Genomic DNA, 15,529 nt, shown 5'->3' on the forward strand with positions numbered 1-15,529 from the left:
GTTAGGTGCATCCTGCTTCACTGCAGATGCGTGGGTGGGTGGGGGGGGACCAAAGACCACACTGTACCTGAATGCTTTCTTCTGTAAAATGAAAATGATCGTATTAAGGTGGATAAACCTGAAAAAAACACCGGATGGAAGTTAGAACGTTAGAACGTTTGCCTGGCAGATTTTAGAGCTCATAATGATGATTCGCCATGAGTCACTGTGCCCTAGCATCACGGGGGGAATTTGGATCCGCAGAATGAAAGAACCCCATCCACACATTTTGCCCTAGGAAATGGTCTGCAGTTTTGCGCACTATATCGCATTTGGCAACGCTAACTCCCAGGCAGTTTCCAAAGCTCCCTTTCACGGCCAATTACAGGGATCTCTGCATTCGGGATCCTCTTTCCCCCATCTCTTACTCTCTCCCATAAATGAGGCTGGAAGCCACTGTGGGTCACATAGGGGACCATCCCGACCTTTGCAGGAAGTTCTGTTCTTAGAGTTCAGAGGAGAATCCTTGTTTCCGGATGAACCTCAGTGGCAGAGACAATGCTCTATGGGAGCCCAGCTTTTAAAGGTTCGACTCATTTCAGGCACAGATGCAGTGCTCACAGAAGGAATTGAGAGACTGCTGATGACCTGAAGAACTTTGAATACACCGCAGGAGTCCGGTGAAATATAAGGCACAAAACAAATGATCTATAAGGGCTGGAAATAGATACAAATCATAGAGTGCCAGAGTAATTTATTCTAACTAGGGAAACCTAAGAGGCGTTCACAGAGGAATTTAAGCATCTGAGCTAAGACAACGATGATAAAAGAACTCCAGTAGTCAGAAAAATGTCAACTGGTCTCTGGGGTTAGCTGGGCAAGAGGACACCACGGAGAAAGGAATGAGGTAAGCATAGTTAGGGGGTTGCTAAAGCCAAAGCAAATTTGGCCTTTTGGAGTGGGGTAGAGTTCCCAAGAGGACAAAATTGGAGAGTGATGAGGTAAAGGCACCTTTCATCTTCAAGATAAATTATTTTCGAAATTTATTCTGCTAGTAATGGTCTACCATTTAGTTGTACCAAGAAGTGATCTAAGCAAGGGACACATTTTTAAATGGACACGTCTGTCCGTTTCACCAAAATGGAATGGAGTTGGAGGAAAGTGAAGGTATCATCAATCCCCAGCTGGGGGTTGGGCTTGTTCATTTGTGAGGCTTGGTCCTTCACTGGATTCCGATGATTACTACGTTATTTGTACAGTTTAGGTCAGACCCTGGTTTGGCTCAGGCCCAGGTGTAACCTCAGACAGCTGTGAGAAATTCTGTATGTCAAGTGCAACAGAATTCGCAGCTCTAGGACGTCCTGGAATCGCACACAGGTGTCATACGAAATGAGGCACACTCTCTTCTGCTTGATTTTCGGTTTTCATTTCTTTAATGAGAAAGAGATTCGTTCTACTTGTTTGTCCCACACCGTCTCATATTTATACTGCCGGATAAATGATTTCAATCGATAAAACCGATTAGCCTTTTTGTTTTCCTCCGATCTTTAGCATCTGTGCTCCCGAAGTCATTCTCGTATTAATCTGGCGTATTGATTTTGCTTTTCTAAATGACAGCAACCTCAGGCTGGCTGCCTCTCATTCCTTCCCTCCTCAGTCACTGCTCTTCCTAAGGCTAATTCCTGACATCCTACAGCGTTGTCCCGCCGGTCCCGCTTCTCCTAGGTCATTTGTAATCCTGCCCAGAAAGTCCTGTCTCCCTCCCACCCGCAGCCCGGTTACAGCAGTCCTCCCCCCGAAAACCAGAGGGTAAATATCAGCAGGACCCAGTCAGCACGACGAGGTCTTCAGACACTTGCACTTCTAAATGTCCCCCTCCTCGGCTCAGATTGCCCGCCGCAGCCGGGAATTCTCGCGCCCCGAGAACCCACCAACTCGGCGAAGGGTACCGGGGATGGGGCGTTCAGCTCCGCCCAGGCCCCGCCCCCGCCCCCGCCCCCGCCCCCGCCCCAGCCTTGTTCCCGCCTCGCCCCCCGCCCCGCAGACTCGGTCGCCATCTCCTCCCTACGGCTCCACTGGCTCTAAGGCCCCGCCCCGTCCCGTTCCCGCCCCGCCCCCGGCTCCGGTCGCAGTCCCTCACCCGCCCCTGTCCCGAGGCCCCTCCTCCGGCCCCGCCTCCGTCTCGCTCCCGCCCCGCCCAGCGCTCACCTCCCCATCGCACGCCCTCCCCGGGCCTGAGGCCCCGCCCCGACCCCGCCCCCGTCTCGCTTCCGCCCCGCCCCCGGCCCGCGTCGCCGTCTCTCGCCTTCCCCGGGCCGCGCGGCCGGAGCTGGCACGGAGGAACGGCGGCCGCGGCTGCATCGCGGCCTGGGGACGCCGGCGCTCCGCTGAACTCGGGGTCCGCGAGAGTGCCCGTCGCGCGTGGATCTGCCTTCCGCGGTGCGGGGCTGCCCGGGGCGTCCGGCGTTCCCCGAGGGCGGGCGTGTCCTCGCGGCGCTGGGCGGGGGACCAGCGCGGGGCCGCAGCCTGTTGGAGCGCGGGGGGCCCCGTGCCCGGGGCGCGGGGAGCCCCGCGGGGGGACGGCGCGGCCGGGCCCCCTGTGCGGAGCAGTTTTCTCGAACTCTCCACCTCCTCGTTGGGGCCCAGCGCTGCCGGGAGACCCCGTCCACATCTGCCGAAGGTAAGCGGACTTGGCCATTTAAGGGTCGCTTATCCCCAAACCACAGCCAGAGGTCGAGGGTGGGGAGCGGAGGGTGGGGGCGGGCGGCACGTTGGTAGGAGGCGAATGAAAAATATGCAACAGGCGGGGCGGTTCAGGAAACTCTAGCGTTAATGTTTCCTACGGAGAGGAGACTTGTCCAAGACCGAAACTTGCTTCGGTTCTTCCAAAGCCGAGCCGGGCAGAGGCGAAGCTGCACCTTAAGTCTGGGTGCGAGCTCCCTCTGGTGGCCTCTTGTAAGGATGGAAGGCGAGGCTACAGGTGCGATTGAAGCAGGACTGCCGTTCTTGCTCCCACTCACGGGCATGTGATTTCTCCTTGGAGAAACGTGATCATCTTGGTAGTTTCCCATACAAAGGCACCTTTTGATCCCGTCAAAGCTACCCCCTCAACCGGAACCGAAAAGGTCCTTTCAACTTTCGCTTTTTGTCCAGGGACAAAGTCCCTTGTGACCCAAAGGACAAGAATGATTGCGGGACTCATCTTTGTGTTAACTGCACTTGAATTAAAACGTGTTCAATGGGTACAGCAAGCCACGGCTAAAATACTGCAGGAAAGTTACATCCCGTAGGTGCTTGACACCTGCCACCATTCATTGTTAGCCTAATACGTGCATTTGAAAGTGTAAAGGGGGGGGGGGGGAGAAAAGAATCACTTGAGCTGAGATTGTATTCAAGGACAGATTTTATGGCTTTGCTACAATTTCTGTCAAGGGGTTGTAGAACATTTAAATCATCAGTTCATGTCCACTCCTAGCCTATCTGTAGCCTCAGAGCATTTTTTTGTGTTTTTCCCCCAGAAAGGAGTGTCATGAAAAAGGAGCAGAAAAGAACCGTCACTCTCGGTGAAAGGGGAGTTTTCTTTCCCAGTTGGTGGTTACTTCATGATTGGAAAAGAAGCACCTAGGTGGCTGGAGCGGTTAGATTTTTATAATTGTACGGATGAAGCTGATAAAAGAAGATATGAGAATACTTTCTCTGGGTCATAACAGGCGATGAGCAAGCCTGAACAGGACAGATTTGAAATGAGGGCAGAAAGTTTGAGCTTTTCAAAGCCAAGTGGGACTTTGCACACTTGTTGAGGATGTTCTTTTCCCAAAAATGGAAGAAGAAAAAAATCTCAAAGCAAAAGTGTAAAAAGCGGAAGGGAATAACAACCAAGTCGACGCCAAGAATTTCAGCAGTTCATCGACTCCTTTGGGCAAACACCCCTCACCCGCATCGTACACGTGGGTGATGTGATCGCTAGTGTTGCTTTCCCCTCCTAGGAACGACTTCTTGATTTGGATTTCGGAGTGATTATTCTTTTTTTGTTTTCCCCCCTACAATGTGTGTTTTGACTCCTCATGTTAGATTTACGGAAAGGAAGTAAATCCTGAATTCATGGTGTGTTTGACTATACCACTGCTTGGTGCGCGATACGGAAACATTAGAGGTTGTAACATTCCTTGAAGCTGTATTGGAAGCAGAGTTCTGCCAGGCAGACAGATAGTGCACGTTTTCTCTTCTTGGCAACCCTGCTTGCTTTGAATGAACCGAATGTCAGCTGGATCTCACAGCATATATGATTTATAGTCTTTGTTTTTTCGGGGCCTTAAATGTATGTTTTATACTGAGCAGATGGGAAACACGTTGAGCACTGTGTGCGACCTGTATGCCTAAGGAAGGGAGCTCCCCGATGGATCATGGCGTTGATGTTTACAGGACATGTCTTGTTTTTAGCATTAGTGATGTTTGCTTTCTCTACTTTTGAGGAGTCTGTGAGCAATTACTCTGACTGGGCAGTTTTCGCAGATGACGTAGATCAGTTTAAGACACAGAAAGTACAAGATTTCAAGCCCAGTCAAAAGCTGAAGAAAAGTATGCTTCATCCAAGTTTGTATTTCGATGCTGGAGAAATCCAGGCCATGAGACAGAAGTCTCGTACAAGCCATTTGCATCTGTTTAGAGCTATCAGAAGTGCAGTAACAGTTATGCTGTCCAACCCCACATACTACCTACCTCCACCCAAGCATGCCGATTTTGCTGCCAAGTGGAATGAAATTTACGGTAACAATCTGCCTCCTTTAGCATTGTACTGTTTGTTGTGCCCAGAAGACAAAGTTGCCTTTGAGTTTGCCTTGGAATACATGGACAGAATGGTTGGCTACAAAGACTGGCTAGTGGAGAATGCACCAGGGGATGAGGTGCCTGTCGGCCATTCCTTAACGGGTTTTGCCACTGCCTTTGACTTTTTATATAACTTATTGGATGACCATCGAAGACAAAAATACCTGGAAAAAATAGGGGCTGTTACCGAGGAGATGTATGAGTATTCCAAGGTCCGTTCGTGGGGCAAACAACTTCTCCATAATCACCAAGCTACTAATATGATAGCATTACTCACCGGGGCTTTGGTGACCGGGGTAGAGAAAGGATCTAAAGCAAACATATGGAAACAGGTCGTCGTAGATGTGATGGAAAAGACGATGTTCCTTTTGAATCATATTGTCGACGGTTCTTTGGATGAAGGTGTGGCCTATGGAAGCTACACGGCTAAATCAGTCACGCAGTACGTTTTTCTAGCCCAGCGCCATTTCAGTATCAACAACTTGGATAATAACTGGTTGAAAATGCACTTTTGGTTCTATTATGCCACCCTCTTACCAGGCTTCCAAAGAACTGTGGGTATTGCAGATTCCAATTATAATTGGTTTTATGGTCCAGAGAGCCAGTTAGTTTTTTTGGATAAGTTTATCTTAAAGAATGGAGCTGGAAATTGGTTAGCTCAGCAAATTAGAAGGCACCGACCTAAAGATGGACCAATGGTCCCCTCCACTGCCCAGAGGTGGAGTACTCTTCACACCGAATACATCTGGTATGACCCCCAGCTCACCCCACAGCCTCCTGCTGAGTATGGTACTGCGAAAATGCACACGTTCCCTAACTGGGGTGTTGTCACTTATGGGGCTGGCTTGCCAAACACACAGGCCAATACCTTTGTGTCCTTTAAGTCCGGGAAGCTGGGGGGCCGAGCCGTGTACGACATAGTTCACTTTCAGCCATACTCCTGGATTGACGGGTGGAGAAGCTTTAACCCAGGGCATGAACATCCAGATCAGAACTCATTCACTTTTGCCCCAAATGGACAAGTGTTTGTTTCGGAAGCTCTCTACGGACCCAAGCTGAGCCACCTCAACAATGTGCTGGTATTCGCTCCATCACCTACGAGCCAGTGTAACCAGCCCTGGGAGGGTCAGCTGGGAGAGTGTGGCCAGTGGCTCAGGTGGACCGGTGAGGAGGTTGGTGACACAGCGGGGGAAATCATTACTGCCTCCCAACATGGAGAAATGATATTTGTGAGTGGAGAAGCAGTGTCTGCTTACTCTTCAGCAATGAAGCTGAAGAGCGTGTATCGTGCTCTGCTTCTCTTAAATTCTCAAACGTTGCTCGTCGTTGATCACGTTGAGAGGCAGGACGGTTCCCCAATAAACTCTGTCAGTGCCTTCTTTCATAATCTGGACATTGATTTTAAGTACATCCCCTATAGGTTTATGAACAGGTATAATGGCGCCATGATGGATGTATGGGATGCACACTACAGAATGTTCTGGTTTGATCATCATGGCAATAGTCCCATTGCTAGTATACAAGAAGCAGAACAAGCTGCTGAATTTAAGAAACGGTGGACTCAATTTGTTAATGTTACGTTTCAGATGGAATCCACAATCACAAGAATCGCATATGTCTTTTATGGGCCATATGTCAATGTTTCCAGCTGCAGATTTGTTGATAATTCCAATTCTGGACTTCAGATCTCTCTCAATGTCAATAATACCGAACATGTTGTGTCCATTGTAACCGACTACCATAACCTGAAGACAAGATTTGATTACCTGGGTTTTGGTGGCTTTGCCAATGTGGCTGATCAGGGCCAAATAACCCGATTTGGTTTGGGCACCCAAGCGATAGCAAAGCCCATAAAACAAGATCGGGTTATTTTCCCCTTTGGATTTAAATTCAATATAGCAGTTGGGTTGATTTTGTGCATTAGCTTGGTGATTTTAACCTTTCAGTGGCGGTTTTACCTTTCTTTTAGAAAGCTAATGCGGTGGATCCTAGTCCTTGTTGTTGCCTTGTGGTTTATTGAGCTGCTGGATGTGTGGAACACCTGCACGCAGCCCATCTGTGCAAAATGGGCAAGGACGGAGGCCGAGGCCAGCCCGAAGCCTTTGTCTTCAGAAGGGCCCCACACTGACCTTCCCAGTGTTGTCGTTACCTCGCTTCCTGGTTCAGGAGCTGAAATCCTCAAACAACTTTTTTTCAACAGTAGCGATTTTCTCTACGTCAGAGTTCCTACAACCTACATTGATATTCCTGAAACTGAATTTGAAATCGACTCGTTTGTAGACGCCTGTGAATGGAAGGCATCAGATATCCACAGTGTGCGTTTCCGTTTACTCCGCGGCTGGTTGCAGTCCTTGGTTCAAGACACAAAACTGCATTTGCAAAACATCCATCTGCATGAACCCAGTCGGGGTAAACTGGCCCCATACTTCACAGCAAATAAGGACAAAAAAAGAAAACTGAAAAGGAGGGAGTCTCTGCCCGAACAAAGAAGTAGAATGAAAGGCACCTTTGATAGAGATGCTGAATATATTAGGGCTTTAAGGAGACACCTGGTCTATTACCCAAGTGCACGTCCTGTGCTCAGCTTAAGCAGCGGGAGCTGGACCTTAAAGCTCCATTTTTTTCAAGAAGTCTTAGGAGCTTCTATGAGGGCATTGTACATAGTGAGGGACCCTCGGGCATGGATCTATTCAATGTTGTACAGCAGCAAACCCAGTCTCTACTCTTTGAAGAATGTACCAGAGCACTTAGCTAAACTGTTTAAGATAGAGAGAGGTAAAGGCAAATGCAACTTGAATTCAGGCTACGCTCTCGAATACGAGTCATTGAGGAAAGAATTATCAAAATCCCAGTCAAATGCAGTCTCCCTGTTGTCTCATTTGTGGCTCGCAAACACAGCAGCAGCACTCAGAATAAATACGGATTTGCTGCCCGCCAGCTACCAGCTGATCAAGTTTGAAGATATTGTACATTTTCCTCAGAAAACCACAGAAAGGATTTTTGCCTTTCTTGGAATACCTTTGTCTCCTGCTAGTTTAAACCAAATATTGTTTGCCACCTCCACAAACCTTTTCTATCTTCCCTATGAAGGGGAAATATCACCAACTAACACCAATGTTTGGAAACAAAACTTGCCTAGAGATGAAATTAGACTGATTGAGAACATCTGCTGGACACTGATGGAGCGTCTAGGATATCCAAAGTTTACGGACTGAACGCTGCAGGTCAGCAGACATTTGCACTAACACTTGCCAACGCGGTTTGTGGACGTGAACTAGAAGAGTTTGTTTATTCTTGTACTACGTGTGTGCGTGCGCGCGCGTGTTCCGTTCGTTACTTGCACAAAGATTGTTTTAAAAATAGGCACCATGTTTGGCCTCGCGGGATTTATTTTTACGTCACTGCTTTCCTTGCCTGTGTTTCTGAAGTTTTGTTTTTTGTTTTTTTTTTGTTTTGTTTTGTTTTTGTTTTGTTTTTTTTTTTTCTGTTGCAATGTTCCAGCTACAGAGGCACAGAGAAAGTTAGGGGATGGTGGGCAGGGGAGGTAGAAAGATTTTCCGGGCTTTCGTCGAACTCTCTCCCTCACCTGTAACTTTGCTGATCTATATGGGAACCTCAAACACTGCAAAAGGCCTTTCAATTGCTGCTTTGCCCAAGCATCTCTTGCTTTCAAGATGGACTACAAAAGCTCCTTATCTTTTTTAAAAGATCTTCTAACACATTTATCTTGCACCAAAAAAAAAAAAAAAAAAAAAAAATTAACTGTGTATAATGTTCAGTACTATCACTGGGGAAATGGTGAAACTTCCTATCATAACTGTAGGATTCCTTCTGGAAAATACAGATGGAAATACAGAATGAGCACTTTTTTTTTTCTTTTTGGAGGTCAGACACAGTGACCTGAAAAGCCTCCTTTAAGTTTTTTATTCAGAAGTAATAAGGAGTCAGTCTTCGAACAACCTGGGTACCAAGGGCTGGGAGAGTATTTTAGACTTGCTTGTCTGTTTAAAACTCTCTTTTCTCTTCTTTGCCTCCTTGGAGCTACAGCTGTTCCCATCCCACCACTCCCACTATCCTTTCTGTCACTGTCATGCAAACCAGTCGATGGTTATTAATTGTGGAAGTCCAGACGTTTGTGGGGATTCCCCCCACCCCCACCCCCTGACGATGCACTTTGCATTAAAGCCCGACACAGACTTAGAATCAGATTTCTTTTTGTGGAACGATCACCGTACGACTCAAAGCCATGCCCATGCTGCCAGTGTTTTTTTTTAGGCTGGAAATGAGTTGGAAACCTGCCTGACTTTCTTGCATCCCTTTGAATGAGTTTACAGACTGCCAGTGTCTGCAAAAGTTGAAGGCAAATGGGAGATGATGTCAGAGGCATCTGTTTCCTTTACCAGCTGCATCTTATTATAAATGTAGTCGTCATGAGATGTGGTTCATTTTATTTTGGTAGGCCCTGAAATCAAAACGCCATGCCATTATAAGCCCGTGGAGTGATTACAACGCGTTGGATGAAAACCATTAGGCAGCGCCCAGCCCTGATGAAAGAAAATCTCTGTGCAGATTGCTGTCTTCCTGACGTTTCAGACTGTGGTTCCCCCAAGCTCTCGAGCACTCGGGGGTCTGTCATTCTGACCTAGATAAAAGCGGTTCCTTCTCAGTCGTTTGTTATTATGTCAGAATGTGCCTCCAGAGTGATGAGGCTGTGGATATGTTACAGCCCAGCCAACCCTAAGTGGCCTGTCAGTTTTCTTCCATTAGAGTGTGAACACAGACCGCTCCTCCCCCCTCCCCATGTACTTCCTTCCCATCGCTCTCTGCTTTCTCGCTCCAATGTCAAAGTGAACGAAAATCATATTAATGTAAGTGGAGAGGACAGCCAAAGACCTGAGTCTGCACAGGTATTCTCCAGGGAGGTTACTCTTCCTAGCTCAGGACCAGCAACAAGCACGTAACACTGCCGCGCGGGTGACAGCACTCGTTCCGTCGTTGGTCGTAGTCTGTGTGTCTCCTGTCAGTTCCCAGGACGTGTGATGTTAGATCACATCCAGGGAAAAGGCTTTGGGTGGCCAGTAATAGCAGGTCTGATCAGGGTAAGAATTACAAATGCGTGCAGGTCACAGAAGAAAGCAGAAGCTGTACCACTGCCTCTGAACTTGGTGGAAACACCCCCATGGGCAGCAGGGGGAACCAGGTTGAAGAACCAGGTTGAAGATGTGGGGGGAATCGGGAGAGATGGGGAAAATGAAAAAGACTGGTTCTGTGAATGAATATGGGAACGTGTTCTTGATAGCTAAAGAAAGGGACATATTTTATTTTATTTTTTTCCCCAGTGTTTGTTTATATTTCAGAGAGACAGAGTGTGCGTGGGGAGGGGCAGAGAGAAGAAGGAGACAGAATCCGAAGCAGGCTCCAGGCTCCGAGCTGTCAGCACAGAGCCCGATGCGGGGCTCGAACTCACGGACTGTGAGATCAGAGATCATGACCTGAGCCAAAGTCCGACACTTGGCTGACTGAGCCACCCAGGCGCCCCAGAAAGGGACATACTTACTACAATGATCTTTACAGTGTCCTAACTTTCGCCGCCACATAGCAATGCCAAGGTGAACTTTTCCTGTCACTGTTCTCACCCACTCCCACCCCAAGGGAGAGTTTGCCGGAGGAGATTTCTATTTGCGGATTCCCCTGTGAGGAGTGTGAGGGGTGAGGGCGACCCGGCCATTGGACGTGCACACATGTGTTTGTGCTTGGGGCCCCCCGCCGTATAATCGCAATTCCTAAGGTGGTTAACTCCCAGGACGTGCTGGTCTTGCATCCTTAGGGTGTTAGCCTCAGATAAATCCGGATAGCCTCCACATCTAATTTTATTCTTACCATCTGGAAAATAATTACGGGGTTGGTTGTCACTACGTGACACTTCTAAAGGAAATACCTGTCCTCTCGGTAAGATTAACCCCTTTCTTTGTTAACTTCTGGAAACATAGGCCTAATTGGGATAACAGCTGTTATTAACATGAAATTTAAGTCTTGAAATTAAAAAAAAAAGACTTAATTTTGCTAGCAAAAGTAACAAACCCAGTGGTAATAATAGGGTTCTGGAGAGTTTGAAATGCAGATTAGTCACTTAGGATGAAAAAGGCCATGTCCGGAATTGAGCTTATTGTAATCAAAGTCTGGCGAGGCTAGGAAGTGGGAGACTCTTCAAGAAAAGGAAGATAAATTTGTGACTATGCTTAAAATTAATTGATAGAAACCTAGAGAGGTGCAAGTTGAAAGCAAATGACAAGAATGCATGCACATTAGGTCTAGACCCCAAATATTAGACATTTGATCAGCTGTCTCTTTAAACCAACAGGGAATTAGTAAATGCCTGGCGAGAACAGGGTGTTAAACTCTGAGTCACGGCCGGGGACTTGCCACAGAGCCCTCACCAAGTGTATTTGTAGAAGAACCTCCCCTCCACACACACCAGTGCATCTTAAACATGTTACCCCTGTACCACCGACTGGATTAGCGTTCCTTACCAGCCCTTTCGGGGGCCTCGCCAAAGATCCTAGCCATTCTCGATAACGTGAAGTCTATCCAATTATCTGGGAGTAGATGTTAGCAATGGTTTTAACATCGCTACGTTCCACTGGCTTGATTAACTGATGATAATTAGTAAAATATTCACTGATTTCTTTAGCAAAAATGTAAATAGGAGGCAATATGTGACACCATGTTCAGAGGTAAGGATGCCTAACAGGATACATCAAGGAATTTCATATGTGGGCTGTTTACTGCTTATGTAAATGTTGACTAAAGCATGTCTAAGACATCAAAAAATGGCTGCTGTGGCAGTTTTTTCCATTACGTCACTAGTATCTTGATTTCCCTTCATGTTGGCAGAAAACTCCGAATAACATTGCAAGAACTAAATGACTGATGTTTGCACAAAGGATGATAGGAACTTGACACAGCAGATCCTAACATTCGCTACTTCACGTGTAGATGCTTGAGCTGTAATTTATAGGAGTTTAGGTTCTATGTGGTCCAAGTGACGTATACATGTTTAATTCTGTTTCCAAAGACAGGTTCAGCTAAGGCTTCCAGACCTTTGGTTTTGTTTTGTTTTTCTTTCACACTTACCCAGTTCCTCGGTGAAGAAAAGATAGACTGAAGATCATAAACAGAATTATTGAAACAGTATGTATAACAGGACTCCACTGCTAATAAATAAAAAGCTAAAAGCAACTTGGCTCTGGTTGGGATAATTTTGCAATAGCTCTCTTGAGGTCTTTGGGGAACCGTGAGGATTTTATGTGGGGCTGAGAAGGCAGGGGCTGGGAAACGGGAGACGCGTTGAATAGGGACACGCAGCCTCATTATTTCAGCTGCGAAACTTGCACCCTTCAGTGACACGCTTGTCCCCTCTCCCCTAGCTCAATCCCGGCCCTGTCTCTGGCTTGGACTCGTGTCACTCGGCTGCATATGTCATCCCACTTGCTGAATGGCAAGGTATCTCGGTACTATGCACCTGTGCCCTGCATCCGCCCCCACTGCCGTGGCTGAGATCTTCGTGCTTTGTGATACCGCTCATAAGAAGGTTGCTCGAGACATTCTCGAGTCTGTGGTGCACAGAATTGGCACGGAAGAGAAGGCTCTATAGTGAATTAGTCTCTGATGTGCTACACATTGGACCGTAAGGTTTTCACATGTCTTGTTAAAATCCTCGCAACTGTATACGGTACTTATTTTACAGGTAAATTCGAAACCCCTATTATCTCCGTGGGAAATACATTTTTGTAAAGGAGTTTTCAGTGGACTTACGATTCATCAGTTCATTTATTCACCCTATTTTTGGGTATCTACGGTCGAGATATTGACTAGCGTGAGGTAAGAATACAAAAGTCGGTTGACTATGGCCCTGCTGTGTGAGGAATGAGCAGTGTTTCCAGACTGCAAACCTAATAGGAATTCATTGGGAAGAAAAAGCCGTAGAGGGGCATGTGCCAGGTAGGGATTGTCACCGGAGGAAAGACACCAAACAGTGTTGTCTGTCCTGGCATGGACACGATTGGTTTATTTCTGCAGTGGTGGATGTGAGGAGAGGGAGCCGTTTACTGAGTCAGAGGAAGTTGTGGTTGGTATACTTGGAGAGACATCAGCCCCCGTTTTTTTCCGAACTAGGTTTTGGCTCTAGGTGTCACAAATCCCATTAAAGAGCAGCCTTTTCCAAAAAAGTAGTGCAAATAAAACCAACACTTGTGCTCTCTCCGCTCTCACGCGCTCAACTACCCCAACACGTTTAGGACAAAGTAGTTTGGTCTACAGGTGAATATCACGAGCAACTCTGAAGGGGAAAGGATGTGGGAGTGTGGTCTGACCGGTTGTGTGTGTGTGTGTGTGTGTGCACGCGCTCCTGCAGATCGTTGCTAGTAATGACAGGAAGAAAGATAGGGCTGTGTGTTCCATGCAGAGTCCCGCTGGCCAGTAGCATTTTTCCTCTCCCTCCTCTCGAGAACCTCCAGACCCACGTTGCCAGGCACAGCTGTCAGTACTGGGAATGCGGTGGTGAACGAGACCTATGGAGCTGGCAGTCTAGCGGGGACTAGAAAGAAACGCATTCTTATTTTGCATTTCACAGCGATTCCAGTTCAAAGGCGCCTGCACCAAGTGGAAGTGAAACCTCTTGTCAAATCTGTGACTAACAATCAAATGTATTCAAGTAGAATTCAGTTTAGGAAAAAGAAAAAAAAAATCTGGTCTTTTCTCCACCGTGTAAATAATACCAGCAGGAAGGGAGGGAAAGAGGGGAGGGAAGGGAGGGAAGAAGGGAGGGAGGGAGCCAAAGAGGGAGGGAGGGGTGGAAGGAAGTTGGAACACAGAAAGCAAGGTGCCCAAGGAGAGTGGCTCCTGTAACAATTGCGTTAATCATTCTCTGAACGATTGAAAACTCTCTTTGAAATCTTACTGTGGTTAAAACTTGAGAAAAAAAATATAAATTGTAATTTGAGCAGATCTTTTCTGTAGTACATTGCATTTGCTCTTTCTGTTTTGTTTAAACTATTTTTGTATTGCACTTTCTTAAGATCGAATGTAATTTTTCTTGGAAGTGTATTAACACTGACGTTGAATTTTACTTATGTGTTTCGGGTTTTCAAATGTCTGAGATATGTGATGTTCTCCCATATGTTGTCTTCCTCTCTATTTCCAAACTTGGGATTATGCATTGTTCTTAGTGGTTTCAGGGAGCAGACTTTCACACACATGTGACATCTGTGATGCTCTACATTCTTTTTTTTTTTTTTTTTGGAAACTAGTTTAGCTCCCAATCACTGTCACTGGTCTCATTTAGAACATGAGCAGTATAAACACTCCAGGCTCTGCATAAAATCTGGCCTCCCTCTACGAACAATGCATAACACGCTCCTTACCTTATTTATTGCAGGATGCAAATACGCTCTAAACCCTTATTGCACTACGGTGAAAGACTACAGCCTGGTTTTTCTAGCATTTATTTATTGTTGTAATTATGTATTCATTTATTCCTTCACCTTCTTCCGAAAGATTAGTTTTGTTGTAGATTTGTTTAAAGTACATGGGATTTTAAAATATGGCTATTTTAACCATATGAAGCCTTTTTAATTTGATGCCTTAACGTGGTGTTTCACAAAAAAAACTTTGAAGGGGGGGCGGTTATTTGGAGGTAGAGGCACGTGATACTCCAACCAAGACGTGATGAAATTGCTTTCATGAGATACCCAGAAAAAGATACATGCATGTAAAGGATACAGTTAACAGAAGTCAGGCCTACACAAAATAGGTGGTCTTAATCCTCATTTTAAGACATCAACCTGCTCCCTGTGGCTAATTCAGTGCTAAACGTGCACAGCATGCTTACAGGGGGCTTATGAGTACCAACGCAGGAGGTTCTTTCTTCACACTTCCCAAAATAAACTGAATTGTACATACATTCAGTTACTACTCTATCTTCTACCCAACACTGTTTATAGAACGATCTCTAAAGCTATCAAAAATCGCCCACTGTGGAACACACGAGTAGAAAGTGCATGCTTGCACACACACACACAACTTGGCCGAGTTTCCTCCCTACAAGAGGCATGAGGTTTTCTGGGAATAACTAACAGAAGACCCCTGCGGGACTTTCACCGGCCTTCTTTGTACCTTCCCTCCCACCCCCCATTTCCTGGCTTCGTTTGAAGGGAGCCATTTCTGTTACCATGTTACATTTCTATAACACTTTCATGTATTAGACGAGCTTTGAAATGAAAACAAAACGGAACACAAAGCGCTAGGTCAGTAGATGCTGAACAGCTGTGAGGGCTTGGGCGCCTTTCTTCCTTTTAAGTCTACATTTCCCTCTCTGTAAACCTCCCCAGCGTCGATGCATGGATTAAATAAAATCACATGTGAAAGCATAATAGAGCAGTACTCGTTTCCTCTTTGGGATCCCCTACAATTCTCTGGTCTTTTACATTGTGGTTTAGTATTTAAGGTGTCATCTATTTTAGTGCGGTAGTTAATAGATCAATCGAGTCGCACAAACGTGTACAGTCACAACTCTACAATTGACGTGTTAATTCTATATTGTAACCATTGTAGTTTTTCTATTTTGTTTTTTTCCACTTATTTATTATGAGATGAACGTGAAAGCTGCGGTGTGCAAGACTATGTGTGAACACTGCATTTACCCCACTAGCTACGGTGGAAGAAG

At 46.4% G+C, this 15,529-nt stretch overlaps 1 protein-coding gene across 2 annotated transcripts; it reads left to right on the forward strand.

The window, feature by feature from the left end:
- The first annotated feature begins 2,278 nt into the window (after positions 1-2,278).
- Positions 2,279-15,223, forward strand: DSEL (dermatan sulfate epimerase like). 2 transcript variants are annotated; one of them, XM_049619683.1, is made up of 2 exons: positions 2,279-2,659; positions 3,498-15,223. In XM_049619683.1, exon 2 carries the CDS (start codon positions 4,383-4,385, stop codon positions 8,019-8,021), a length of 3,639 nt encoding a protein of 1,212 aa, XP_049475640.1. In that variant the 5' UTR covers positions 2,279-2,659; positions 3,498-4,382; the 3' UTR covers positions 8,022-15,223. The 2 variants fall into 2 exon arrangements, with proteins under 2 accessions (XP_049475640.1, XP_049475641.1); XM_049619684.1 differs by having other exon boundaries at positions 3,502-15,223.
- Positions 15,224-15,529: the final 306 nt, after the last annotated feature.

Source organism: Panthera uncia, assembly GCF_023721935.1.
Source record: "Panthera uncia isolate 11264 chromosome D3 unlocalized genomic scaffold, Puncia_PCG_1.0 HiC_scaffold_8, whole genome shotgun sequence".
NCBI lineage: Eukaryota > Metazoa > Chordata > Mammalia > Carnivora > Felidae > Panthera > Panthera uncia.